General features: G+C 36.0%; 1 protein-coding gene across 1 annotated transcript in view; it reads left to right on the forward strand.

Moving 5' to 3' along the window:
• Positions 1-3,653: 3,653 nt before the first annotated feature.
• LOC107560530 (HEAT repeat-containing protein 1-like) overlaps positions 3,654-25,684 on the forward strand; it is a 28,276-nt gene continuing 6,245 nt past the window's right edge. The window contains exons 1-28 of the mRNA XM_016244745.1: positions 3,654-3,725; positions 4,365-4,506; positions 6,356-6,572; positions 6,869-7,010; positions 7,112-7,213; positions 7,305-7,451; positions 7,533-7,534; positions 8,247-8,351; positions 8,470-8,587; positions 8,913-9,020; positions 9,584-9,679; positions 9,786-9,804; positions 10,142-10,263; positions 10,523-10,717; positions 11,415-11,583; positions 12,508-12,656; positions 12,907-13,099; positions 13,937-14,109; positions 14,258-14,413; positions 16,448-16,690; positions 16,943-17,074; positions 17,195-17,298; positions 17,380-17,526; positions 18,605-18,723; positions 18,951-19,072; positions 19,149-19,277; positions 20,911-21,015; positions 24,240-24,408. Coding sequence (XP_016100231.1) covers positions 4,365-4,506; positions 6,356-6,572; positions 6,869-7,010; positions 7,112-7,213; positions 7,305-7,451; positions 7,533-7,534; positions 8,247-8,351; positions 8,470-8,587; positions 8,913-9,020; positions 9,584-9,679; positions 9,786-9,804; positions 10,142-10,263; positions 10,523-10,717; positions 11,415-11,583; positions 12,508-12,656; positions 12,907-13,099; positions 13,937-14,109; positions 14,258-14,413; positions 16,448-16,690; positions 16,943-17,074; positions 17,195-17,298; positions 17,380-17,526; positions 18,605-18,723; positions 18,951-19,072; positions 19,149-19,277; positions 20,911-21,015; positions 24,240-24,408 — 3,625 coding nt within the window. The 5' untranslated portion in view covers positions 3,654-3,725. The remainder of the gene's footprint in view (positions 3,726-4,364; positions 4,507-6,355; positions 6,573-6,868; positions 7,011-7,111; positions 7,214-7,304; positions 7,452-7,532; positions 7,535-8,246; positions 8,352-8,469; positions 8,588-8,912; positions 9,021-9,583; positions 9,680-9,785; positions 9,805-10,141; positions 10,264-10,522; positions 10,718-11,414; positions 11,584-12,507; positions 12,657-12,906; positions 13,100-13,936; positions 14,110-14,257; positions 14,414-16,447; positions 16,691-16,942; positions 17,075-17,194; positions 17,299-17,379; positions 17,527-18,604; positions 18,724-18,950; positions 19,073-19,148; positions 19,278-20,910; positions 21,016-24,239; positions 24,409-25,684) is intronic.

Here is a 25,684-nt window from a genome sequence, read left to right on the forward strand (position 1 = left end):
TATAATTTGTTTTCCTATTCAATTCTTTTGTCTCCCAAAATGTATAATAAACATGCTTTTAGTCCTTGTGTCCTCTACAGTGGACATGTATGAAATGATGTCCTGTTTCATAACAGGAAGTCATATTTTGATTTGAAACCCCATAACATTTTCCTGAGATGTTGATTTATGACAAACAATTTGAAAATTAATCAGATTTAAATTATAATTACAAAATATTATCATATTTCCATAAGAATGTACAATTGTATCACTAAATTAATGTCAGCCATTTTTAAAAACCAAGGAGAGGGAGTGGTCACGGTGAAACATACAATCATTTGGTATCTCTGGAAAGTCCTAAATGTGCTCTGTACAGGCCATCCAGACTTAAAACTGTGACATGTGAGGTCTCAGAGAAATTCACTCAAATATAATGTCCACTACAGAGGCAAAAACTCCATAGCTGGGTCTCAGGAGGATATGACATAAGATAGTTATAGAAGTTCACAGAACTGACTCCGCAACAGCTGAGTAAAACTGTTTCATCTGAGCATGTGGCACTTTAAGCATTATCGTATCGCATATCGAATATCGCATTATTTAATGAGTTATCGCATATCGCATTTTTCTTCAATATCGTACAGCCCTATTGACTAGTCGCTGGTCCTATAGAGGGCGCAACAGGATAAGAAATCTTTGAAGGACTTCCACATTTACGCTCCGTTTCCAAACAGTTAAAATGACAAATAAATGCATAATCTAAAAGCGCCCCACAAGACATGTGAGATTATATTACTGAATGCTCAAAATTTTACGGGAGAATGCACATTTTAAACCGCATATTGTACAGGTAGGTAAATTAATCGCCATTGTAATGTAATGCGCTGCTGCACTGTAACGCACACACGTGCAGAATCATTCAGCGCGGAAATGTATTGTCAACACTGTTCTGTGGTTTCTCAATAAAATAGCTTTGAAACTGAAAAGTTCAAGCATTTATTTCTTAATAACGAAATCCCACAGCTTCACTACTAGTAGAGAGACGCTGCCAGGTAGAATTAATTCACACACGCAATCGCTCTCACTAATGCATTCATATGAATGTAATCTTTACTGTGCTACTTTATCTGTATCTGATTTAGAATGAGCAGAAATCTGTGAGAAACATAACGACTCAAAGACAAAAGAACTGTTAAAAATGAGCTGTTATAGGAGCAATAGCCATTTGGGCAGCGCTGTGTCATATGCCATAGCTGTGCACAAGGTGTTTGTCACAGCTCCAGACTTATTTGTTCATTAATTCGTTTTGATCTGCTGATTTAGTCAGCTGCAGATTTGTGCCTTTCACTCTGATGCTGCAGAAGCGCAGCAGAGATACAGGGTCATAGAGCGCGTCTTATTTCACACCCTCTCAGCACGTAGATTTTTATGGGGTCAGACATTTTATCCCTCATACCAGGACAGGGCTCCATAAAATATCCCACTGAGACTCATCTATCAATGTGTTTTTGACTTTTTTACGTCAGTAGTAGCGCTTAGTGCACATTTTTTTTATATTTTATTTTATATTAACAGATAAGTCCTGGCTAATGATTGGTTAATACAGCATTCCAGCTGTGGAAATGAAACCCATGTTCACCAAATCACTGCACAGCACCCATAGCTGATCTTATTGATCTTATTTTTCTTATCAATTATTGTCTTCTTCTGTTATGTCAAGGACTATATGGGAGACCCAGGATGGTTGTAATATCTAAGCCAGTGCATTCAAAATGTGACACAAACTAGTTACAAGTGCTATTACATGCCATAGCTGTTATATTTGCAGCACAAACAGAAAATTCATGGTTTTGCTGCTGATGCACTGCCATCACAAAAGTAAATAAAGTAAAAAATAAAATAAAATATAAAAAGTTAGGCTACTGTCTTACATCAAAATTAGTTTCCCCCCTCTAAAATCTGCTGTGTCTGCCCCAGGGATCTTCTTCGTCACATGTGGAATAAAGACTAAACTAAGCATGAGTGAAGTGAATCAGGTGTTACAACCATCCCCGGTCTCCCCTATGAATAAAATAAAGAAATATGAATTAACAGAGGTGGACAAAGTACACAACTCCATTACTTGAGTGAAAGTACAGATACTACTGGTCAAATATTACTCCAAGTGAAAGTTGTAAAGACAGATTGTTACTTAAATAAATGTACAGAAGTACTTGCTTTTAAAAGTACTTAAGTACACTGTAAAAAAAAATCCGTAAAATTTACGGTAAAAAAACGGCAGCTGTGGCTACCGGAATTTTACCGTAAAAAATACGGTAGCAACGTTTTAGGTTTTACGGTTTTAACTTAAATTTACAGTTAAATACCGTAATTTAATTTGATATAATGTTAATATACCAACCTATTGAAGTACTGAAATCTGTTTTGTACCTTTGTAATACACTGATAACCACCAAATGCAGGTGGTGATGAGAAAGTCACATGATGAACCAAAGCCCATCACAAGCAGCTTTACTTAAGTAAATGTACAGAAGTACTTGCTTTTAAAAGTACTTAAGTACACTGTAAAAAAAAATCGGCAGCTGTGGCTACCGGAATTTTACCGTAAAAAATACGGTAGCAACGTTTTAGGTTTTACGGTTTTAACTTAAATTTACAGTTAAATACCGTAATTTAATTTGATATAATGTTAATATACCAACCTATTGAAGTACTGAAATCTGTTTTGTACCTTTGTAATACACTGATAACCACCAAATGCAGGTGGTGATGAGAAAGTCACATGATGAACCAAAGCCCATCACAAGCAGCTTTTAAATAATAACATATATAGAAGGTGCACAGTGTTATTCACACAAACACTAAACACCATCATGGTAACACACATGAAACTGAAATAATGCAATAAACATTTATTTAACAACATTAGGTGTAACACACAACCCTAATATACAAAACTGATAAGAAAAATCTAAGAAGAAACATAGTTATTTCAACAAAAAAACATAAAATTTTAAATGTAACGCAGGGAATTCTGGGAATGTCAATTTACGGTTATTCATTGTAAATTATACGGTATTTTTCACTTCCAAAAACGGTATACTACCGTAAAATTAATGTCCAATACATGTAATGTCCAATACAGTTTTTTACCGTATATAGTAGGGGAATTTACCATTAACCATTTAACAGGCTTTTACTGTAGCATTTTTACAGTATTTTACCGTTAAATTCACGGTCATTTTTTACAGTGTACCAAAAGTTTAAAAAAATTACAGTCTATGCCACAAACAGAGCGTGCCATGCAAGCAAACCACATATAATATCTTTGTACAGAATTGTCGTTTTTCTTTGAATTGTACTTTCACACAAACATCATTATCGTAAACAGTTTTTATATAGAGCCAAAAAAATAGATTGTCATATGTTACATTTATTTAGCTATTATTTTGGAATTGCGACAATCTGACCTATACCTGCCCAAGATAATCAACCAGCAGTTTAAGCTATCATCTTTAAAATATCAACATCTTATCAATGTTTAATAAAATGTGGTAAATGTTGGTAGTGGGCTTTTTTTTTTTTTTTTCTGTTCGCATTCTATTTGGCACAAACCGTCCGATGCACTAGGTGGCAGTATAACTTAATTTGATTTATCTGTTACCGAAAGCAAAACAGAGAGGAAATAAATTCCGCAAGCAAATTCTCACACGTGGAAACTGGTGTGACAACTTCAATCAAAGGTATGGGAATATATGTACTCTTTTACAGATTAGAGATGTATAGATGAGATCAAAACGTTTAAACCTTTTTGTCTGTAATGCCTATAACATGGTATGCATAGACGGTGTTTTGCCAATTCTAAAGGATCCGATAACATGGCTTATATTAACCGTATAGGCATACTTTTTAAGAATATCTGTCTTTTTTTGTTGTATTATCAATATAAGGCTGTATACATATTGTAGTATCGACATTATGTGATCCACCACATAATGTGTGGACCGTGTGTATCTCATCAAGCCTGTCAAGTCATGTTTCACCCAAAAGAAGTCGAATATTTTTCAGACAGGTCATTATTGTATTATTAATGAGAATCACATTGGCAGTAATGAAAGATACTTAAAAAAAACTAAGAAGAATAACGTATGGTTACATTTCATCATTTTTGAAGAAGGGAAATATGTTTGATTGTCATGAAAATATTATCATAATGCAACAACAATAACAGCAAATCTTTCAGCTAGACTTCTTTATATAAAATGTCATTTATTTTGTGGTAAAATCTGACCTTTGAAGAATGACATTGACCCCCTGAAACCGCACAATGGTTACTTTTGTGTGAAAACCGAAATGCTCATATTATTCTCATATGCCTCTAGATGACTTCATTAGCACATCAGTTGAAGCGGCTGGCTTTGCCACAGAATGACTCTGATCTGCTCAGCCGGAGAGTGGTGGCCTCTGTGCTCTTTGACCCGAAAGATGCTGCCAGCATGGACCGCAGCACCTTCTATGCCCTGGGTAAGTCACATGTCCTGCTAGAGCTTTTCCTTCTTTTTCCTCCAAGTTACACTGCTCTTCTAAACTTGCATACCATGCTCATTGATGTGCAGTTACTGAATATGAGACATTTATATACTTCTGCAGAGCATCTACTAGATCAGTGTTTCCAAACCTTTTTTTAGTCGCGGCACCCTTTGAACATTTAAAAAAACTTGTGGCACCCTACAAAATAAATTGTCACAATATTTGAATTTCTAACTTCGATATGATAATTTGAAAAGTATAGATATTTGGTACAACAGGGTAGAACTGCAGAATATAATGTCATACAGATATTTTTAATATTATTAAAAAATTGTCCATCAATGGTGGCAATCAGTCAGGCTAATTTCTAATGAAGAGACCAATTTATATGACAGATTTTAATGTAGGCTTTTATACATATGTAAACATTATTTAATTACCATTATAACTAGCTATCTCACAATTTCTTGCTCACTCTGTGTTTTTTTTTTTTATTTTACAGTGGGGTAATTCTGGAGACATCAGAAATGGATATTATATAATAGATGCTTTTTTGAACATTTTAGCAATTTAAAAATATTAAAAAATTATTTTTTTTTACACGGCACCCCTGCTCTCGACAGACGGCACCCCGGTTTGGAAACACTGATGATCCAATTCTAGATGGAAGAGGAGGTCCTTCCATTGAAAATTCCAAAGAAGTCATGCCCAGTCCATAAATTACTTATATTGTGCAATTTTATTTGCTTTCTAATAACCAAATATGCTACCAGTGAAGTGGGTGAACTATGATTACATAGGTTTTTATACAGGAACCATCAGTTTGCATACTATCATTTCTGCAGTGTGGAGTATTTTGTTTGGTGTGTGCACGGAGTACTTGCTTGAATATACAAATATAAAAATAGTTTTAGGATCTAGGCAAAGTGGCTCATTTATGTTATTCACAATACTTTATGGAAGCGGATGGTTGCTACTGAGCACTTTTGTCACAATTTTTATTCCCATGGTAACAGAGACATCTCTGGTGAAGTGACGAGTTGGGAAGTAAAAAGTCCATTCATTCTCTGATTTATAACAATAAATATGATTTTTAACAATAACACAAATACCTTTAAAGACAGACCTACTGTGAGTTCGGAGGTTGTTGGTATATGCTTTTGATGAAGTCATCTGTTTTGCATTATTTCAACTTATTTTTAAGATATTCATGTTTAGCAGCTGGATTCTTTCTTGTTGAAAAAAATAATACATTACCCATGATGCTGTACAGAAAAATCACCAATCAGAAAGTCGCAGCAAGCAAATCAAGCTGAAGGAGCTTGCAGGGACTGCTCACTCCCATGAAACACCGCAAATTACAAAATTGACTCCGTCTCGCTATGCTTTTAAAATATTTAAATATTTGTAGTAGGGCTGTGCAAATAATCGAATGCGATTTTCATGCGCATCTCGTCAGTCTAGATGAGATCAAAACATTTCATCCTTTTTGCGAAAAACTTTTTGTCTGTAATGCCTATAACATGGTTATGCATTGGTGTTTTGTGCACTTCTGGTGATTAGTAGTAAATCTCCAGCACGTGCGTTCAGATGGAGCGGCATTTACTACACAGAGCCATAGTTCACTGACAAGCTACACAAAATCGCGTTTATAATCAGCAATGAATCACCTGCTATTTTGAACGTGATTTTGTGTAGCTTGTCAGTGATCTATGGCTCTGTGTAGTAAATGCCGCTCCATCTGAAAGCATGTGCTGGATTCACCTGTAAATAAGCATTAATTGCAACGAGTAGTAATAGTCATCTTGTCTAAATGTCTGCTGCTATTGATCATTCTGAACAGGCTGCACGGGACTTGAGGAGCTGATGGGTATTGATCCAGCATTCAGTGAGTTTCAGGAGACTCTGTTTAGTCAAGCCTCTTTGGCTTTAGAGCGCAGTGTTCAGATCAAAGAGGTGAACAAGAAACTGAACAAGAGCATCTCACTCTTTCTCACTCGACTGTCACCGTACTTTCTGCTCAAGCCTGCTCTGAAATGCATTGAATGGCTAATACACAGGTAACTTTAGTAGATTTGCTGTTGTCTCACTTTGTCAGTTTTCCGATTGTTTTAGAGTGTGATAAACTTTGTAAGAGGCAAAATTGTGCTGTATTTTAGAGATGCTCTTAATTTAAAGGTGATGTGTTTAAATTATTTGAGGTTGACATGTGCAAAGACAGCTGTAAGTAACCCATTTGTAGGTAGACCTCCAGAAAAACACTGATTTGGTCATAATTTTTACAATTCCATTTGGAAATCATACACCTTATATATTGCATATTGTCTTCACGGATACAAATTGCGCTTGATTTCAGATTCCACATTCAGCTGTACAACCAGGACAGCCTGATTGCTTGTGTTTTTCCATATCATGAGACTAAAGTGTTTGTACGAGTGATCCAGCTTTTAAAGATAGAAGATCCAACCCACAAATGGCACTGGCTGCATGGACTTCAGGTAAACCATATCGTTTCTGATTCTGTCACATATGCAGTTGGTGTAAAGAAAGCTAGAGCTTAATTTGTTACTTTTCTAATTGCCCTGTACTTTATCTATAGAAACCTGGTGTTCCCTTGGCCCGAGGAACTCTGCTCACACACTGCTATAAGGATTTAGGCTTCATGGATTTCATTTGTTCTATGATCACAGATTCAGTAAAGGTAAAAAAACCCAGGCTGGGTTCTGTGCAGGTTAAAGTATGCCAATCCAGTAATGCTGCATTCTTTAATGCTTTATTGAATCATGTTGTAGGCATACTCTGGATTCGTCAGGGATGGGAACTGTCCGCAGCTGCGTGTGATTTTCTCTTTCTATGCATCCACCATTGTTTCTGCACTTGATGCAGTGGAGAAGATAACTAACTCTATTATTGCCAAACTGCTTCCATTTGTACAACTGGTAAGACAATAATTCAGTGACATAATGCAGATGTGGTTAAGTTTATAATTTATAAATATATGTATATGGGTGTGTTTTTAGAAGTTTTTAATGGACTATATTAATAATTTATAAATAAATTTATTTTCCATTACTCATCAAGATTTAATTGATTCAATATTAAATTACTACATTTACATGCACATCAAGTTCTGTTTAAGTTCTATCAGTTTCAGTTCAATTTGCAGCCATATTCCTAATATGATGTTTAAGGGCATCAAAATATTCTTGTATTGTTATTGTTGTTATAAGCATGCCAATCTATAAATGCATGTTTCCTTTCCCACTGTTATTTCTCAGCAGTTTGAAGATGCTGATTTACAGTATTCTTATTTATTAGTTTTATTATTACTGTTTTCACGATCATTTTAAATTTGATTACGCATTAAATTCAAAAATGCCAGACTACACCTCCAAATGGCAAGGGTCGGGCATTTGTTAATGTTAATAATAATAACAGTCACGTTAATATCTTTTAATAATTCTATTCAAAAGAATAGTTTTTACTCTATTTCTAATGTAACAAATTTACAGTTAAAACAGGGATATTCCAGGAGTGAAAACTGGAATTTGGGGAATCAGAATATTGTATGCAGTGTTTACATGGTTTAAAATATTCCTAATATTAAACTAATCGAATATTGCCAAATTTCATTTAATATTGGGATGTGCAAGAATGAGTGAATCTCTCTCTATACTGGACATTATGCATGAATGATTAGATATTTACTCTTCTACAATTGTTGCTTTGTGCAGGCTGCTTCTTGAGGAGTATGTTTCCTGCAGCATTGAGCTTCCCTCAGATAGGATTTCAGCTCTTAATCAAAGAATTCAATCTACTGTACGACAGTTTGAATCCAGGTAGGTTTATATTCACTTCTGCACTTTAGTGGTATAGTACAGCTCATAAAATTTAATTATTTCATAAAGAGTGTTTTGTTTCTGGTGTTTATCTTTGAGTGATTTTTTTTACTCACAGGTATCCATGTGCACTGGATGTGGCACTGGAAAATCATGTCAAAAAAGTGTCATCTGACCATGAAAAAACAGTGCTTCATCAGTTCATCTCTCTAACTATGAGCTGTGGAAAATATCAAGTAGGTCTATCATTTATTGCTTTAAGCAACTAGTTTAAAGGTAACAAATAATCCACAATATTGTAGTGTCATCTGACCTTTATCACAAAATAAATTCTGACAGGATAATCAGAATCTGATGTAAAACTGGAATGAGTTAACATATGAGACACGCATAACTGGCACATCAGTTGCCTGTGGCATCGGCTGTGAAAAAAAAATTGACAGCCCTTGTGCTAATGTAATTTAAATCTTTATTTTAGTTGGGTTTTTGTAGTTGTACTAATTACCATTCACATCTTTCAGCCCCCAAATCAAGGCTTTAAAATGTTGTTCTTATATGCAGATCCTGCCAGATTCAGACACCTGTCTGATGCTCAGTCTGAATCATCCACTACCTTCTGTGAGAAATATGGCTGTAGACTACCTGAAGGAGATCCTTGCCTCAGAACATGTGTGTATCTTTTGTATTCCTATTACCATTTTCCAGTTTTTTTTGTCATAACATCCCATTGAACATCCATGAGACCCACATTAATGAAGTAGTGAGGTGCTTGTTGTCCGTTTGTGATATGTGACCCAGGACCACAAAACCAGTCATAAGAGTCAATTTTTCTGTTAGGATTACAGATTTCTGTATAAATTTTTGTTAGGATAGGATAATATTTGACAGAGATACAACTATTTGAAAATCTGGAATCTGAGGGTGCAAGAAAAAATAAAAAAAAAAAAAAGAGAAAATCGCCTTTAAAGTTGTCCAAATTAAGTTCTTAGCAATGCATATTACTAATCAAAAATTAAGTTTGAATATATTTACAGTAGGAAATTTACAAAATATCTTCATGGAATATGATCTTTACTTAATATCCTAATGATTTTTGGCATAAAAGAAAAATCAATAATTTTAACCCATACAATGTATTTTTGTCTATTACTACAAATATACCCAAGCGACTTAAGACTGGTTTTGTGGTCCAGGGTCACATATGGTTTTTTTGGGGGGTTTTTTTGGAACAGAATGGTTTTGATGAGGCGTTTCTGAAGGATGCATTGCTGGAGAGAATTAAGGATGATATGCCAGAGATTGTGCTATCTGCCCTTAAAGCTTTGCAGGTAAAATCACAACGTCATTAATGTAATATGTTTTGGTGATGTAAACTTCAAACCTGTCTTATTTTTGGTACAATCTAATAAATGTTATGTTATGGTTCCCTGACAGCTTCACATGAGCCATAATAGCCTAATGTATCAAATATTTTTAGATTTTGTTTAAAGTTTTAATAAACTGTCCTGTTGCAGAAAAATCTCTGGAATGGTATTTTCTGGGAATTACTCAGAATCAATATCTAGTAGAAATATCCTTACATTCACAACATGTTTACCTTCCTTAATGTTAATTATTTCTGAGTAAGAAAAAAATGATATATGATTGGTTGGTGAAAACTTGGCTGTTATATTACTGGTTATTATTATTTTTGCTTAAAATAGTCAGAGGAAGAGAAAGATGAATGATAATTTGATGAAATCAGTACTGATAAATTTCTTGTTGTCTTGATGCGTTTTCTTTCTTTATAGTGCTGAAGGATGTTCTGGTCAAAACCTCTCCATCAGATATGCTGGGTGTAGCCAACCAAATGCTTACTACAACTCTGATCAAGAACTTGGCCAATATGGATCATGCAACCAAACGCAACACTGTAAGTGTCAAACTTCCTGTCCAAGCTTAAAGGAATGGTTTACCCAAAAAATGTGAAGATGTTCTCATTTACTCACCCACATGTCGTTCCAACCCTGTATGCATTTGTTTCTTTGAATTTTTATTTTTGTCCATACAATGAATTATTTAATGTATTTATTTGCATTCTTAAAAATATTTTTCAATATTCAATCTCAATAACAAACCAACATTATCTTTGCTTAGTTCGAACTGTGTTTTCTCATGCGTGTATCTTGCAGTTGCAGAATGTGTGTGATATCCTGAGCCGTCAGGGCAGCAGTGTGCGGGAGAGAGCAGCATTTGTGGTGTTCAGTAATGCACTGCTACAGAGTCTGCAGTCCATGATGGAGAGTCAACACCTCCACACAGCACAGAGTGTGTACAAACTACTGGAACCTTTACTGCTACAGGTCTACACAATCCAACCTGAACAGGTCAGAGCACAAATGCAGAAACAAATGGCTTCAAATTACTTCTTCAAATGCACTGACACAGCAATTCTGGCCAGTACCAATTTCAAGAGAATTTTGGCTAGGGATGCATGATGCTCATATTGGTGTTGACCATAGTTTAAAAAAAATGATTGGAAGTGGATTTTATACAGAAGATTTGCTCTAAAACATTTTTTCTAACTTTTAAATTTAAATTGAATGTTTAAAAAAAAAAAAAAAAAGTAGGCAAAGCTTTAAACGTTTGCAATATCTAGTATTGCCTGAAACTTCTTTCAGCCAATATTTCCATATCAGTGCTGTTTCCAATATTACACATTTGTTGTATTTTAATAATAATAAAAAAAAAACTTTCTAAAACCCTAATTCGGAATGTTATATGCTGCGAATATTGTCAGAGGATCTTTGTCATGTACATCATAAGAAAAAGGAAATGTTCATTTCTGTTGTTTAGACGAAGACCATATCGTTTGAGTTATGAAAAAAAACAACCTTTTGTTATCAGCACCTTGTACTTCCAGTGTTGACTGCTGCTGATAATTATAGAATTATACATTTTAATATATAATGATACAGTTACTAGTATATTGTGCATTATATTATCTACACTGTTATTTAGTTGAAATTACACAATTGTATTTTAGGTCTAATGTGAATTTTGACTTCTTTTAATGTATGTTAGGCTTCTTGTGAGGAGGTAAATGAGTGTCTGCCAGTCTGTGTGATTTTGGGTGAGTTTCTGCAGAAAATGAGCTCTGGCCTCAATGCAGAGAGAGAACAAGGCCTCCTCCTGCTGTCACTCCTGCGGCTTTTCATCACGGCACTCAAATGTCCAGATTCCACATTTAAAGGTACAAGACTGCTTATTTAGCTGTGAACTGTGATGTGATTGTAATAAGTATTGCACACATTTATGTCTTCGTTTGTGGCATCTTACGTTTTATGTAAACTGAAAGAATTCCCATTTAAATATTCACACTATTTAAATCTTTTTATATGTACTATCATTCAGAAGTTTTATTTTTTTTTGAAAGAAGTCTCTTATTCCCCCCCCAAGACTGCATTCATTTAATCAAAAATACAGTAAAATTACTGTAATATTGTGAAATATTATTACAATTAAAAAATAACTTTTTATTTTATTTTATATATTTGAAAATGTATTATGAGTAATTTATTCCTGTTATTGCATAGATGAATTTTCAGCAGCCATTTGGTGCTCAAGGAACATTTATTATTGTTATCAATGTTGAAAACAGCTGCTTAATGTTTTTGTCATACAATTTTGTGTAATCTTTTATTTATTATTTTGTTTTTTTTGACGAATAGAAAGTTCAAAATAACAGCATTTTTCTTTTGATGAATAGAAAGTTCAAAAGAACGGCGTTTATTTTAAATATTGTTCTTTCTTTTGTAACAATGTAAAAGTCGTTACTGTCAATTTAATGCATTCATTATGAAGAAAAGTATTAATTTATTTTCCTAAAAAATGTATTGACCCCCAAACTATTGAACGGTAGTATTCATCTGCATAAATCTCCTTGTTAAATGTAAAAGAAAGAAAAGTGTTTTTCAAAGGGTAATCATTTTAAGACAGCAGGGCATTTCTTGGAATAGAGGCATTTACTTAATTCACTACAGATATTTGATGTTCTCAAAATGTCCAAATGTGAATCAATTAATTTGCCTGAATAATTATCTAAAAAATAAATGTTGCTAAAAATTGCATTACTGTGTATAATGTAATTGTTAGTTAACAAGGTTGTGTTTTTCAGATGAGCCATGGTGGAACCCAGAGAAAATGGACGCCAATACCTGCTGTTACGTGCATCTCCTGTGTCGTCTGTTTGACTTAGTGATATCAGGGGCCAGTCAAGGGCCCTTGGCTCTCTGCTTCAAGAGCCTAATGCAGCCTCTGTTACAGGTACTGTATTCTCTTTACACGTATACTGTTTAGCACACAAATCTACACTTAACCTCTCTAGGTGGAATAACATGCTGTTAATTTTGAATTTTACTGATGTAGCTGAGGCAATCTCCAGATACAGCCATTGTGACCATCAGGAAATGCTTGATTGTAGTTTTTTTTTTTTTTTTACATTACAATTTATTTTCATTAAAATCAATGGCATTGGCTAGATGGCTAATTTCTTTCTGGCTTTGTCATTTTGCAGGTTCACCTGAATGAGCCGACAACCCTCTTTAAGTTCCTCTCTCTTTTATGGGGCTACAACAGTAATTTGGGTGATCAGTTGGATTGTCGAGTTAGTGCCATACTGCAAACTCAGGCTCTTTATGTGGGAAAGGCTTTGCTTTGCAATCAGCCAATAAAAACCCTCAACGTGCTGGCATCAGGTTCCTCACCAGGTATGTCAATATGGTATCTCTCGCATCTGGGTTAGTTCAGGGTTTCCCATACATTGACTTATTTGTGGCGGCCTGCCACAATATCAACACTGACCGCCACAAATAGATTTTCCAAAATGCTTTGACTTCGTTGAATAAACATGAGCTCTGCACGGTTCAAAGTCAAAACGCGGCACGGGTGTTTTTATATGAATGTATCGTTTTTGAAGGGAACCGAATGTCTTCAGAAAAGTTTTAATGTAATTTTCATGTAATCTTTCCTATAATGCCTGATAAAGCAGCATTCATGAGTGCAGCGCTGTTTTGTGCGCAGCCGTTACCGGGGAAACCGGGATTTCTGCCATTCTTAGAGCGCCTCCTGCTGGCAGAGAATGAATTTGCACTTTCAATAAGCCCGTCTGCTGTTTTATGTTTACATTATATACATATATATTTCCCCCAGGGGAAGTACCGCCACACATGGAGTCTAAGTCTGTGGGAAACACTGCAGTTACATATGAATTTTTTTTGCTTGTTTTGTTTTTCTAATCTTTACAGGATGTTCTGAGTTAGTATATTTGCAAAGACTGTCAATTATTTAATAATATATTTTAAAATCTGTTTGGAATTTAATCATGAATAATCTTATATGTTCAGAGTTAACATAATTAGTACCTTTTTAAGAAAAGATATCTAAGACCACTAAGATACTTTTATTGCCTCAATCTGATTCTTGTTTACATTTAGTAAAAATACTTTTTAATTTTTATTGTCTTAGAATTTTTTTTTTTTTTTTAGAGAGAGAGCTTGTTCTCAACCATGACTAATGTGTAACTCACTGTGGTCTTGTTTTTGCAGTGGTGCCGTCCTTGCTGGTGTGTTTGTGTTCAGGTGTGTGTGAAGTTCGGAGAGCTGCCATTGCTGTGCTCCATTCTCTCTCAGGGGTTGTTTCTTCACCTTATTATCTACTAGTGGAGAACCTCCTCAAATCATCAGAGGAGATAATCGCTGACCCCTCTTACCTCAGCCAGGTCAGTCAAAGCATAATACTTGCTGCGTTAGCTTTGTATAGCTTTGGTAAACAGGATTTTTCATCTTGCTTGTGTTGCATAAGTTCTAGAAGTGTTGGACGCATAAATCAAATCTCTGTAAGAAATAACACTTCTGATTTTACCGTAGGCACTGTCCAAGATGTATGAGGAGGCACTGTTGTTGAAAGATAAAAAGAAAAAGCTGGCATCAATTGAGCAGCTTCTTCAGTGTGTGCAGTTACCATGCTGCCCTTCCTACACCTGTAAAACACTGCTGCGAGCACTTCAGGATGTTCATGGAGAGGTACTGTCAACAAACTGATCATAGTTTGCGTCTCCTCAAGTAGTGTGTTTAGCAATGTGGTTTATATAAATGCGTTTTGTGCGGTCCATGTAATCAGGTGTCCTAGTTGCCACAAAAACAGCTCCACATGACCATGAAACATACTAAAACAGTAGTTCTCAACAGGTGGCAGGGCTCTACAGTGCAACCATTTCAGTCGTATTTGTGACTGAAAACTACTGCGTGCGACTATGAAAAAATATTTAGGAGCACCTGTGCGACTGACCCGATCAGCATTTATGTTTGCGATGAGGGAGCTTCAAAGGTTTCTAATGTACTTACAACGTGTTCTCGCATTATAACAAACAAAGTGTAGACAGTGTAAATAAGAGATTCATTGTGCAGTGTGAGGAGCTTCGTTGATTATAATGGAGTTTTGTGAGATTGCGATGAACTAAGATGAGTGACAGCTTTGAATGATTATTAAGGGAGTTTGCAAATGTGATATTGATTTAATACAACAGTTAATTGAACAAGAAGTTAATATTAAGTGACTTATATTGACTGACTACAACACTATTGCCTTATTTTGCTCTATTTCGTCAACGAAAATAGTTTAAAACAAAGAACAGCTGAGCCGCTGCACGTCTCCATTCAAACACAGCGTTTCGTTTATGAATGAACTGCATTTGTAAACTAATCTAGTGAGTCAATGATTCAATTACCCATTCATAAAGACAGTCACATACTTAATTCCTAAATGAATCAGCCGTTCGAATGAATCAATTAAATGAACGATTCAGTTATAAAATCAGTGACTTACCGTCACCTGCTGGCATTTTAGTTTCATTTTTAAAGTATCTTTTCTGTTATTTAAATCATTTAATATTTCTATATTCAACATTTTATATTTAAAACATTAACCTCAACATGAATTTATGAATTTAATTGCACTCATGCGACCTCTGAGCCTCATTAAACATCTAAAAAAAAAAACATACATACATAAATTACTACATTTTTTTAAATTAGGAGCACAAGTGCTCCTAAAAAGAGAAGTAAGCGTAGAGCCCTGGGTGGGACTCAGACTACATTAAATATGGGTTTTCTTGCAGTGTGGATAAACATGGTTTTTGCTGACCATAATGTCTTTGAGCATGAACTCAATGACAGTCAAGAGACATCTAGAAAACAAAATGGTCTGTTATCTTGTCATTGTAAACAAAACAAAAAAAAGAAAATTGTCATTTACTCGCCCTCATGTCATTCCAAACTTTCATGGCTTTCTTCTGTGAAGCACAAAATATTTTTTTGAAGAATGTTTTCGAGTTAATCACGAACTTTCAAACTTATTTTAAGCAGAAGTAAAGCTTTTCCAATTTCATTGGTTTCATGATGACAGGATTTTAAAACAAAAACCAAAAACATTTTTAAAGAAAAATTTTAACCTGTTAACCTGAGACATTTTTTTGCTCACTTTTGTACGATAACAGGGTTGTGTGCTTACTTTTTTTGTTGGACCACTTGCAATCCTAATTAGAAACATGTTGAAACACAGGCAAAAATGTAGGTGTACCTTCTGATCAGTGACTGCCATTAACTTTCCCATTACGGGAATTTTGTCCCATTATATCATGTGCCCCCATAAATTGATTTCCACAGGCATTTTTTACCTTTTAGGGCATTTTTTCTAACCTGATTAGATGAATAATCTTTTATGTCAATTCTTAAATGTATTTATTTTTTTAACAATTCAATCAGAGTAACAGAACATAGGCTGTTACCAATTATATGAAGTATCAGTAAAATCCATCTGCACTGCAAAGGTGACACTGTATCTGAAGTTCCATTTACAAGTATTGACACAAACTGTTTAATGCTGCGCAGAAGGTGGCATGAATGCATTTACACTGCAATAACGATTACATGTTATTAGATTTAGGTGTGCTTAAATATTTTTTCACAGTCGCACATAGAAATTTTCAGTCACTTTTGTTTATTTAGTGTTTGATGCTAGTTTGTCCTGCTTTTCTTATAATAATGCCCTTTGTCCAGCCTATTTTGGCCATTCTTCTGCCTGCTGTGGAGCGACTTCTCGAGCAGTGTGCTCCAGACTCATGCACCTTCCTGCCAGATGAGGCCCACCTCCTGCAGCTCCTGCTGAGCAAGTTCAATGAGGCGTCTGCACATTTACTGGTCAAAGACCCTCGATGCCTAGAGGTCTTCATTAGGGCATTGGGCACCTCAGCCAAGCCGTACCCTTCTATGCCTGGTTTCCAGATTATTGCCCTGGAGCAGGTTGGTGGACGTTTAGAAAAAGCCTTCTGCTTGGAGATTGACAATTGGAAATGTTGGTCCATTAAGACTCCTGATTTCAGTTTTGTCATCACATACTCCATCATTAATAAATTTGTCATTTATCATAGAATTGTCACTGTAATGTGAGGTAAAATAAAATAAAAAACTGTTGCACCATATTGGACATAGATCATACTATATGTTCTATAATGATACATGTTGTGTTTGTAATTTGATTGCATGTTTCATCAGATCACCAAACCATTCTTCACTGCTCTTGGAGATGAAAAGATTCAACAGAAAATTATTTCTGTTTTATTTGACTTGTTGGTGGGGAACAAAAGCCCTGCCTGTGCCCAAGCTATCAACGGTGTCTTTAAAGCGGTATGGGAAATATTAATTTTCTTTTCATATTCATTTTAAATTATATTATTTAGAAAGTCGTGTTTTTTGCTTATTCCGGAAATAACAATAACCCATGTTTTGCTGTGTTCGTGTTTCTAGATTGCTGTGGATGCAGAGCTAGTAGCCAATGAGCTGATGCCCGTAGATAAACAAAAGGTTACTGCAACAGTTCAACAAACACGCAGGAGTAAAATGCAAACTAGGTGAGTAGCTATCCTTAGTTAATCAACTCTGAATTCCAGTTCTGGAAGATTTGAAGATTTAAATTGCAGTCTTTTTTCCAGAAAAACACAAGAATCATCTGGGGCAGTGCCGGAGGAGAATGTTGTCTCTTGGCCAAGAGTTACCCTGATTTTAGAGCTTCTGCAACACAAGAAAAAGCTAAGGAGAGCCCAGTGTCTTGTGCCCGCTCTGTTTAATCTTCTGTTCAGGTATGTTAAAGGGATAGCTCACCCAAAAATGAAAATTTGATGTTTATCTGCTTACCCCCAGGGCATCCAAGATGTAGGTGACTTTGTTTCTTCAGTAGGACACAAACGAAGATTTTTAACTCAAACCGTTGCAGTCTGTCAGTCATATAATGGCAGTCAATGGGCTCCACGGCTTTGAGAGTAAAAAAAAACATACACAGACAAAACCAAATTAAACCCTGCGGCTCGTGACGATACATTGAGGTCTTAAGACACGAAACGATCGGTCTGTGCAAGAAACTGAACAGTATTTCTATAATTTTTTTACCTCTGATCCACCGCAATGTCCAACTGTCCTGAGCGCGTTCACAACATCCGACGCGTGTATGTGCTCTGGCATAGTAGACATAGATATATATATATATATATATATATATATGAGTAGATGCCTCATTAGTGACTGTTTCTATGGGCCGCAATATGTTCCAAAATGGCAGACGTGTCAACGTATCTGGAGCGGTCGAATAGGGCAATCTTTACATATCTATGATAGTAGACGCATGTGCGGAAGTGATCTGTCGCGCGTATACGTCACTCATTATTTCCACAGTGCAGAGAGATTGCGGACGTGTTCACTGGCACTGCGATGATCTAAAGATATTTAGAAGTACAGGTCATCATAATGGATTTTGATATATCATCAGACAACATGGAATTTTTTGCCCGACCGTATTTATTTGACCACGCGCCGGATGTTGTGAACACGCTCAGGACAGTTGGACGTTGCGGTGGATCAGAGGTAAAAACAATTATATAAATACTGTTCAGTTTCTTGCACAGACCGATCGTTTCGTGTCTTAACCCTTTAAGCTTTCATCTACTGCTATGTTTTGACATTTAACATTTTTGCAACTTACACAAGTTTCCTATATTAAACTCTTAAATTCTTTCTGATATTCTTCTGTGGCTGAATGCTCTGATGCAGTAAAATTAAGATGAATACATCAAATCTCACTGAGTGTTCTGATTGAATATGCTCTGAAATATGTCACATAAACATATAATGGATTGTCAGTGCCATTTTATTTGTGTGCTGTAGATGTCTGGAGCCTGTCGCAGCTGAACAGGAGAATCTCGAGTACACAAAACAACTCATTCTCAGCTGCCTGCTGAATGTCTGTCAGAAACTGTCTCCCGATGGAGGGCCTATAAGCAAAGGTACTAGCAATCTGGCATAGGTTATGATAAGGTCAAATGATTTTGTTGCTTTCTTTAGCCCTATGCGGGTGGTAATATTTTACATGTGAGATAATTTTGCAGACCTTAAGAAATAATTGCCATCCAGGTTTTCTTGTCACTTTGCAGAGGATATAAGCACAAGCGTTCTCGAGTTTCTTTGAATCCGAATATTGCATTTGTGTATGTGTGTGTCTGTGTGTGTGTAGATGTGCTGGAGGAGGATCAATTTAATGTGGAGCTGGTAGTGCAGTGTGTCAGGATGTCAGACATGCCCCAAACTCACCATCATGCTCTCCTCCTGCTTGGTGCTTTGGCGGGTATCTTTCCTGTAAGTACAGTCATGAAACACTCACTTACACATAATTCAAACACAGTGGTAAACATCTTTCTCTCTCTGATTTTAGGAGAAGGTTCTTCACAACATCATGCCCATCTTCACATTCATGGGCTCCAACATCATGCGACTGGATGACACTTACAGCTTCCAGGTCATCAACAAGACTGTTCAGGCAGTCATCCCTGCTCTTATAAAGGTATGTTTAAAATATGTTTGTTCCATATACAGTGTGATATATTTGAAGCATTTGAGTGTCTGATTTCTACAAGAGCTTTAAAGGGATAGTTCACCCAAAAATGAAAATGTGATGTTTATCTGCTTACCCCCAGGGCATCCAAGATGTAGGTGACGTTGTTTCTTCAGTAGAACATGTATGATGATTTTTAACTTTAACCATTGCAGTCTATCATTCGTATAATGCATGGCAATGGTAACAAAATCTATGAGAGTAAAAAAACCATGCACAGACAAATCCAAATTAAACCCTGCGGCTCGTGACGACACATTGATGCCCTAAGACACGAAACGATCGGTTTGTGCCAGAAACCGAACAGTATTTATATAATTGTTTTTACCAAAATGTTATCAAATTTCATTTTTGGGTGAACTATCCCTTTAAAGATTTGAACAAACCTCAAATCTATAGTATTAAACTTCACCGTGCTGGTTTGTAGGGGTGTGAGATATGTATGGCAATATCGTAATCGCTGTTTAATGATGTGTGAGCTGGCATTGAGTATGTCACTCGCTTTGTAAAAAAACTAACTAAAACACTCGATTCTAGATAGTGGTAAAAAAAAGACCCTGTGTGGGTTCATGTTTTTTATATTTACAACATAATATAGTTAAATAATGTCACGTGAGCCATTTTCTTGAATATCAGCACTATTGCAAATGTGATTGATTTTATGCAACATATATAGTTTGAATGAATCGGCTAAAAGGACTCACTCATTCTGACACTGATTTGCTGTCACGTACTGGCAGTTCTAATTTTATATTTATGCATTTTTTTGTTTTTTCCAATTGTCCAATTATCATTATTGAAAAAAAAAAAAAGATACTTCTTTGTATATGGCTTGTAAATAGAAGTGTGCTATTACTGTTATAAGCAATATGACGACTTTGGATTGTTTTGCCTGGTGGATGATAAAATGGGTGACTTATACTAAAGGAGGGATCCAAGCCATATTTAGAGACCAGAATATCATAAACACCTTAAGGTGGACTCTTGTGACCTGGGCCATTAAGCAGTGCCTTGGCAACCCCCAGAATACACTAGAATTTGCATAGAAACACATTAAAGCCGCTTGGAACACCTTGGCAACTACCCTTGCAACCAAATACAACATTTACTACAAGTTATAGCATGAAATAAACATTAATTAGCATAAAAAGATGTGTTGAAAGAAACCGTACAGCTTACTGAAGTGTATCATGTCAATGTACCTGTAAACAATGACACACAATATTATGTTTGCCTCAGGAAAGCCATGCAGTGTCCATAGCTCAACGCATTTTTATGAAAGCCACTGTTTAACTGTCTATTTATATTATTAAGACGTTGATATGCACAGTTTGTTTTATGTGCAATATTTGTATACAACACTGTTTATATTAGGTGTTGACTCGTATATAAAAAATTAATAGCCATTGAATTGTTTTGGACTCTGTTGTTAATTTTAACCTTTAGTATTATAGTAATGTACCTACAGACGGGGTTCCCTGTATGGTTTACAGCTTTATTGACAATTAGTTGAGAGCTTTTTTCTTTTTTTTAAATAAGCGCATTAACTGATGATTAACAAAATAACTTTATTGTTTAATAGGGAGATCTGAATAAGATTGGTGAGATCGAGGGGTATGTGATTGACTGCCTGTTAGTGATGGTTATGAAACTTTCAGAAGTCACTTTCAGACCTCTCTTCTTCAAGGTAAGCTTTAATATTGTTCAGGTGAGAAAAAAGAACTTCCTCCAATAAGACAATATCTTGTTTTTAGATGCATAAATAATAATAGTGATGGACTCTTTCGAACCACTGCTTTGTGAGGCATCAAAATCTTTGTGAATCTTTTTTTTTTTTTTTTTTTCGAACCAAGTTTCTATAGTTTTTACATGATCTTGGATCAGTTTTGTAATGTAGATGCATTAATGGCACATTTGTATTTTTTTTTTTTTTAAAGAATCGTAGTAGTTGTCTCTTGTTGGCCTGATTAGTCAAATCTTTCATAAATCGCAAAACAATGCAATGTAACAACATATATTATACAGATACTAAATGTTTAATGGTGTTTGGTAATTTCTAGATTTGTATATCTAGAAAACATTTTGCAAAGTGATTGGTTCAGTTGATTCAGTTTCGAAAGCTAAATTCATCCCATTACTAAATAATACTTCAAATAGTACACCCAAAATTGTTAAAAAATTTACATAATATTTACATGGAATTCACTTTCCAAGTTCCACTTTCATTTTCCATGAAGCTTTCGAGTCTGAGCTTTTGAATTCTGTTAATTTCAGTACAAAAATAAAAAAATGTTGTTTTGGCAAATAGTAAATATTGTCATAAATGTGACATGAACCTGTATCTTTACAGTGGAGAATTTTGCTAAACATATGCACTATATTACATTCATTATACTTTTACTTGTTAGGGATTCTCATTTTAACTTTTAATACTAATGTACAGACAGGGTTCCCTGTATAGTTTACGGCATTATTTGAGAAGACTGTACTAGGGCTGTCAAAAAAATTTCGAATTTTGAATATTCATCGAATTTAAAATAAAAATCCACAGTGTGGATTTTTATTTTAAATTCAATGAATATTCGAAATTCGAATTTTAGGTGTGCGTTAAGGAGGCAGCCTTATCAGTGGTGCACGAGATGCGATGATGATGTAAGTGTCGTTGCATTATAATGTATTTGCATTATCCTGTCCAGTTGAAGCCACTAGATGCGGCGCTGCTGCGTTGTTCATTTAAGAATATTGTGGAAAAAGAAAACATCAATGTGGAGAAGACCTTGTTTACCGTATTGTCCCGAATATAAGACAATGTTTTTTTTCTTGGAAATACATGTGAAAAAACGCGGTCGTCTTATATTCAGGGTCTAGACTTTGACATGTCAACAATACACCCACAACAATAGGTGGCGCCAAATACGCATAAAACGAAATGCAATGCGTGTTGTAAAGATCGCGAGTAAAAACAAAAGAGAACGAAAACCTTACAGCTGCATGAGTCGTGACTGTCACGTTAGCCTGATGGGACCAAACTCCCTTTGTGATTTTTAAAACGTAAGACAGTACCCAGATTTGAAGACTACAGTAAGATTTAACTTCTACTAGATTTTGGTAGGCTACTATTAGATGAATAGCCTAAATGTCCTAATTCAGATGGGCTACCTGTTTTTTTTTTAATGGTATATCAAAAAGTGTATTTTTTTTTAATGGGATTGTTGGTACATTTTACCAGTTTTTACCATACTTTCAAAACAAAAATGAAAATAGGAAAAATATGATAATAATTGAAGACAAAATGTGTTTTACTGAGAAAAAACAAGATTTGGTTTTTAAAAAGCCTTTTTCCAAAAGGTACATTTGGAAAAAGGGGGGTCGTCTTATAATCAGGGTCATCTTTGTAGCGTCTCGACCAATCTGACACACTAATTTTAATTTGATTTAACAAATCAATTATTCATTAGGTTAACAAATCGTCACAGTCCCCTCACTCAATAAACTGGATGCCAGGATGTCTGCTGAACACCAGGCCCTCTGGTCACCGTGACAACTAATCATGATATCACTGGTTTTATGACCCCCCAGGAATGTGAGAAGGATAGCCCACTCTTGTCCCAAGGAAAAGCAGAGTAGAAATGGACTGTGTTCTAGTTAATTCATAGAAAAAACGTTATTTGAATGAATCGCGTCTCGCACAAAAGAGCCGCATGTTTAGAAAGCCATGTAAAATTAATGCAACTTTAACTTTTTTTTTTTATTTAACTTTGAGAGGGGGGGGAAACACATCTCAAGACTTTATGGCGGGGTTTCTTCCCCATCCCACTGCATCTTTTTAAATGAAAAATGTACTCTGTGTGATATGCTTTCAGCCCTTTATATTAAACTATGCATACATGATGCCGTTTTGTTTATAGTTGTTTAAGCAACTTAATTATAATAGGTTTATAAACATTATTTTAAACATTATGCACTTTTTTCCACAGATAGTCATGTTGTCTTATGCTTTGAATAATGTACAGAATGTACAGTGCTCTCTCCCACCTTCAATACCACGACTGAGGTGCCCTTGAGCAAGGCACCGAACCCCCACCTGCTCCCCGGGCGCTGGCCACTTTTTATTTTTTTTGGGGGGGGAAGCCATGGCCTAATGGTTAGAGAGTAGGACTCATAACCCAAAGGTTGTGGGTTTGAGTCTCATACCGGCAGGGATTGTAGGTGGGGGGAGTGAATATACAGCGCGCTCTCTCCCACCTTCAATACCCCGACTGAAGTGCCCTTGAGCAAGGCACCGAACCCCCACCTGCTCCCCGGGCGCCACAGCAAAAAAATGGCTGCCCACTGCTCCGGGTGTGTGTTCACGGTTTGTGTGTGTTCACTGCTGTGTGTGTGTGTACTTTGGATGGGGTAAATGCAGAGCACTAATTCCGAGTATGGGTCACCATACTTGGCCACATGTCACGTCACTTTCAAACTTTCGAATAAATGTGCATTAGTAGTATTTTGCTCGATGCGCCCTCTTGCGGCCTCAGGAGAGAAGCCAAAAGCTTTTCTTCACCCTAACTGAAATTATGCATTTTAAATTCGAATATAATTAGAATTTTGATCATATTTAAGTACAAAATTCGAAATTGTAGTTTTTTTCAGCCATTTTGACAGCCCTAGACCGTACCTATGTAAAACATTGAATTCAATTGAATCAAGAGCTTCTGAACTTAAATTAAATTAATAGTTAAATATTTCTGCGGTTTCGTGGGCATGGTGGTAGCTAATATACTGGTTGATTAATCATCTGAAAACTAATTCTTTGTTGCCAAAATGCTCAATATGTATTTGACTATTGTAAGTTACTTTGGTTATGAATTCTCTATTAGGATCAAAATGCATGCTGATTGAATCTTTTTTTCCACTCTTCTGCAGTTATTTGACTGGTCAAAGATGGATGGTGCTTCTAAAAACCGCCTGTTGACGTTCTACAGACTGGCAGACAATATCGCCAACAAACTCAAAGGACTGTTTGTGTTGTTTGCTGGGCAGCTGGTCAAACCCATCTCTGAACTGCTGCGTCAGCTCAACATTTCTCACACAGGTAGTCTGCACATATCAATATGTTTGTATGAAGTTCCGAATTAGGGGTCGACCGATTATCGGCCTGGCCGATTATCAGCGCCGATATTAAGCATTTTATGATTATCGGTATCGGTCATTTTCAAAACCGATTCGCCAATAAAATAACTTAATTTTGAAACGCGCTATTTGGCTCTGATGCAGCCTGTCAGAACTCACCACTCTGTGGCCTAAAGCCACATCTGATTTGTTGGGAGTCATGAGTCCGACCAATCAATGCGGAATTCACACTCACTCCGAAAGCACTTGCTAACTGGAGCTGCTTCAGTGATCATGCATCATTTGTCTCTCAAAGGTAAGGCAGCAACAGACGTTGCTTAAGTTGCAATAGATCCCAATCCACTAACGTTACACTGAAGTTGCAAAACACCTCAATATTATCTATGATTTCCGCGATGCGGAGAACGCGAACGGAATCACGGAATCCAGTCGTATAAATGGAATTTACTGTACGACGCGGAATGTCACGGAATTTGTCCAAGTTTGGATGAATTAATCAAAAGTAGGTCAGTACACTTAAGTAGGTTCCTCGTGGCAACCCGTCAAAATATAAGTTCGGGTTATCTTAATGAAATGATCTGAAATATATTACTGTGGTGCAGTATGATGTACATAATACTACTCGGGGATGAAAGTTTTCCGTCGCTATGACGGATTTCCGTCAATTGGAAAAAATAGGGGAAAAGAAACACAGACGTTTTCAACAGAAGCACATTGTTGTTGTTCTGCAGGTGTTCTGACGACTTGTTGGTAGCATAATCTGATAGGAAGCATTATTTGTCAGAACACCAGCACACCAAAAATCATCCCCGCCACGGCTGCAGCTTCTCACTGACAACATAACGCCGCTCGCATCATTCACAGTCGGGTTATTAGCAGAGAACACAGAGCAGGTCTTGAATTTCAGGCGCAGGATTGCGGCTATTAATAATAATTCTACTCATTCCCGCAGGTTCTATGCTTATAACGCGATGACGGAACTTATCATTTGCACGTACTTTTGAGTCTTGAGAACTCTCATTTTATGTGAGCCCACAGATCGCGATAAGGAGAGTGAAAGATTTTAATAATTATTCAAGGAGTTTGCAAATGTGATATTGATTTAATACAACAGTTCAATAAACACGTACTGCCTGATTTTGCTTTATTTCATCAACGAAAATAGTTCCAAATAAAGTAACAGCCCAGCCGCTGCGCATCTCTAAAAGCAAACACAGCGGTGTTTCATTCATGAATGA

This window comes from Sinocyclocheilus grahami, unplaced genomic scaffold (genome assembly GCF_001515645.1).
Source record: "Sinocyclocheilus grahami isolate Dianchi unplaced genomic scaffold, SAMN03320097.WGS_v1.1 scaffold733.1, whole genome shotgun sequence".
Lineage (NCBI taxonomy): Eukaryota > Metazoa > Chordata > Actinopteri > Cypriniformes > Cyprinidae > Sinocyclocheilus > Sinocyclocheilus grahami.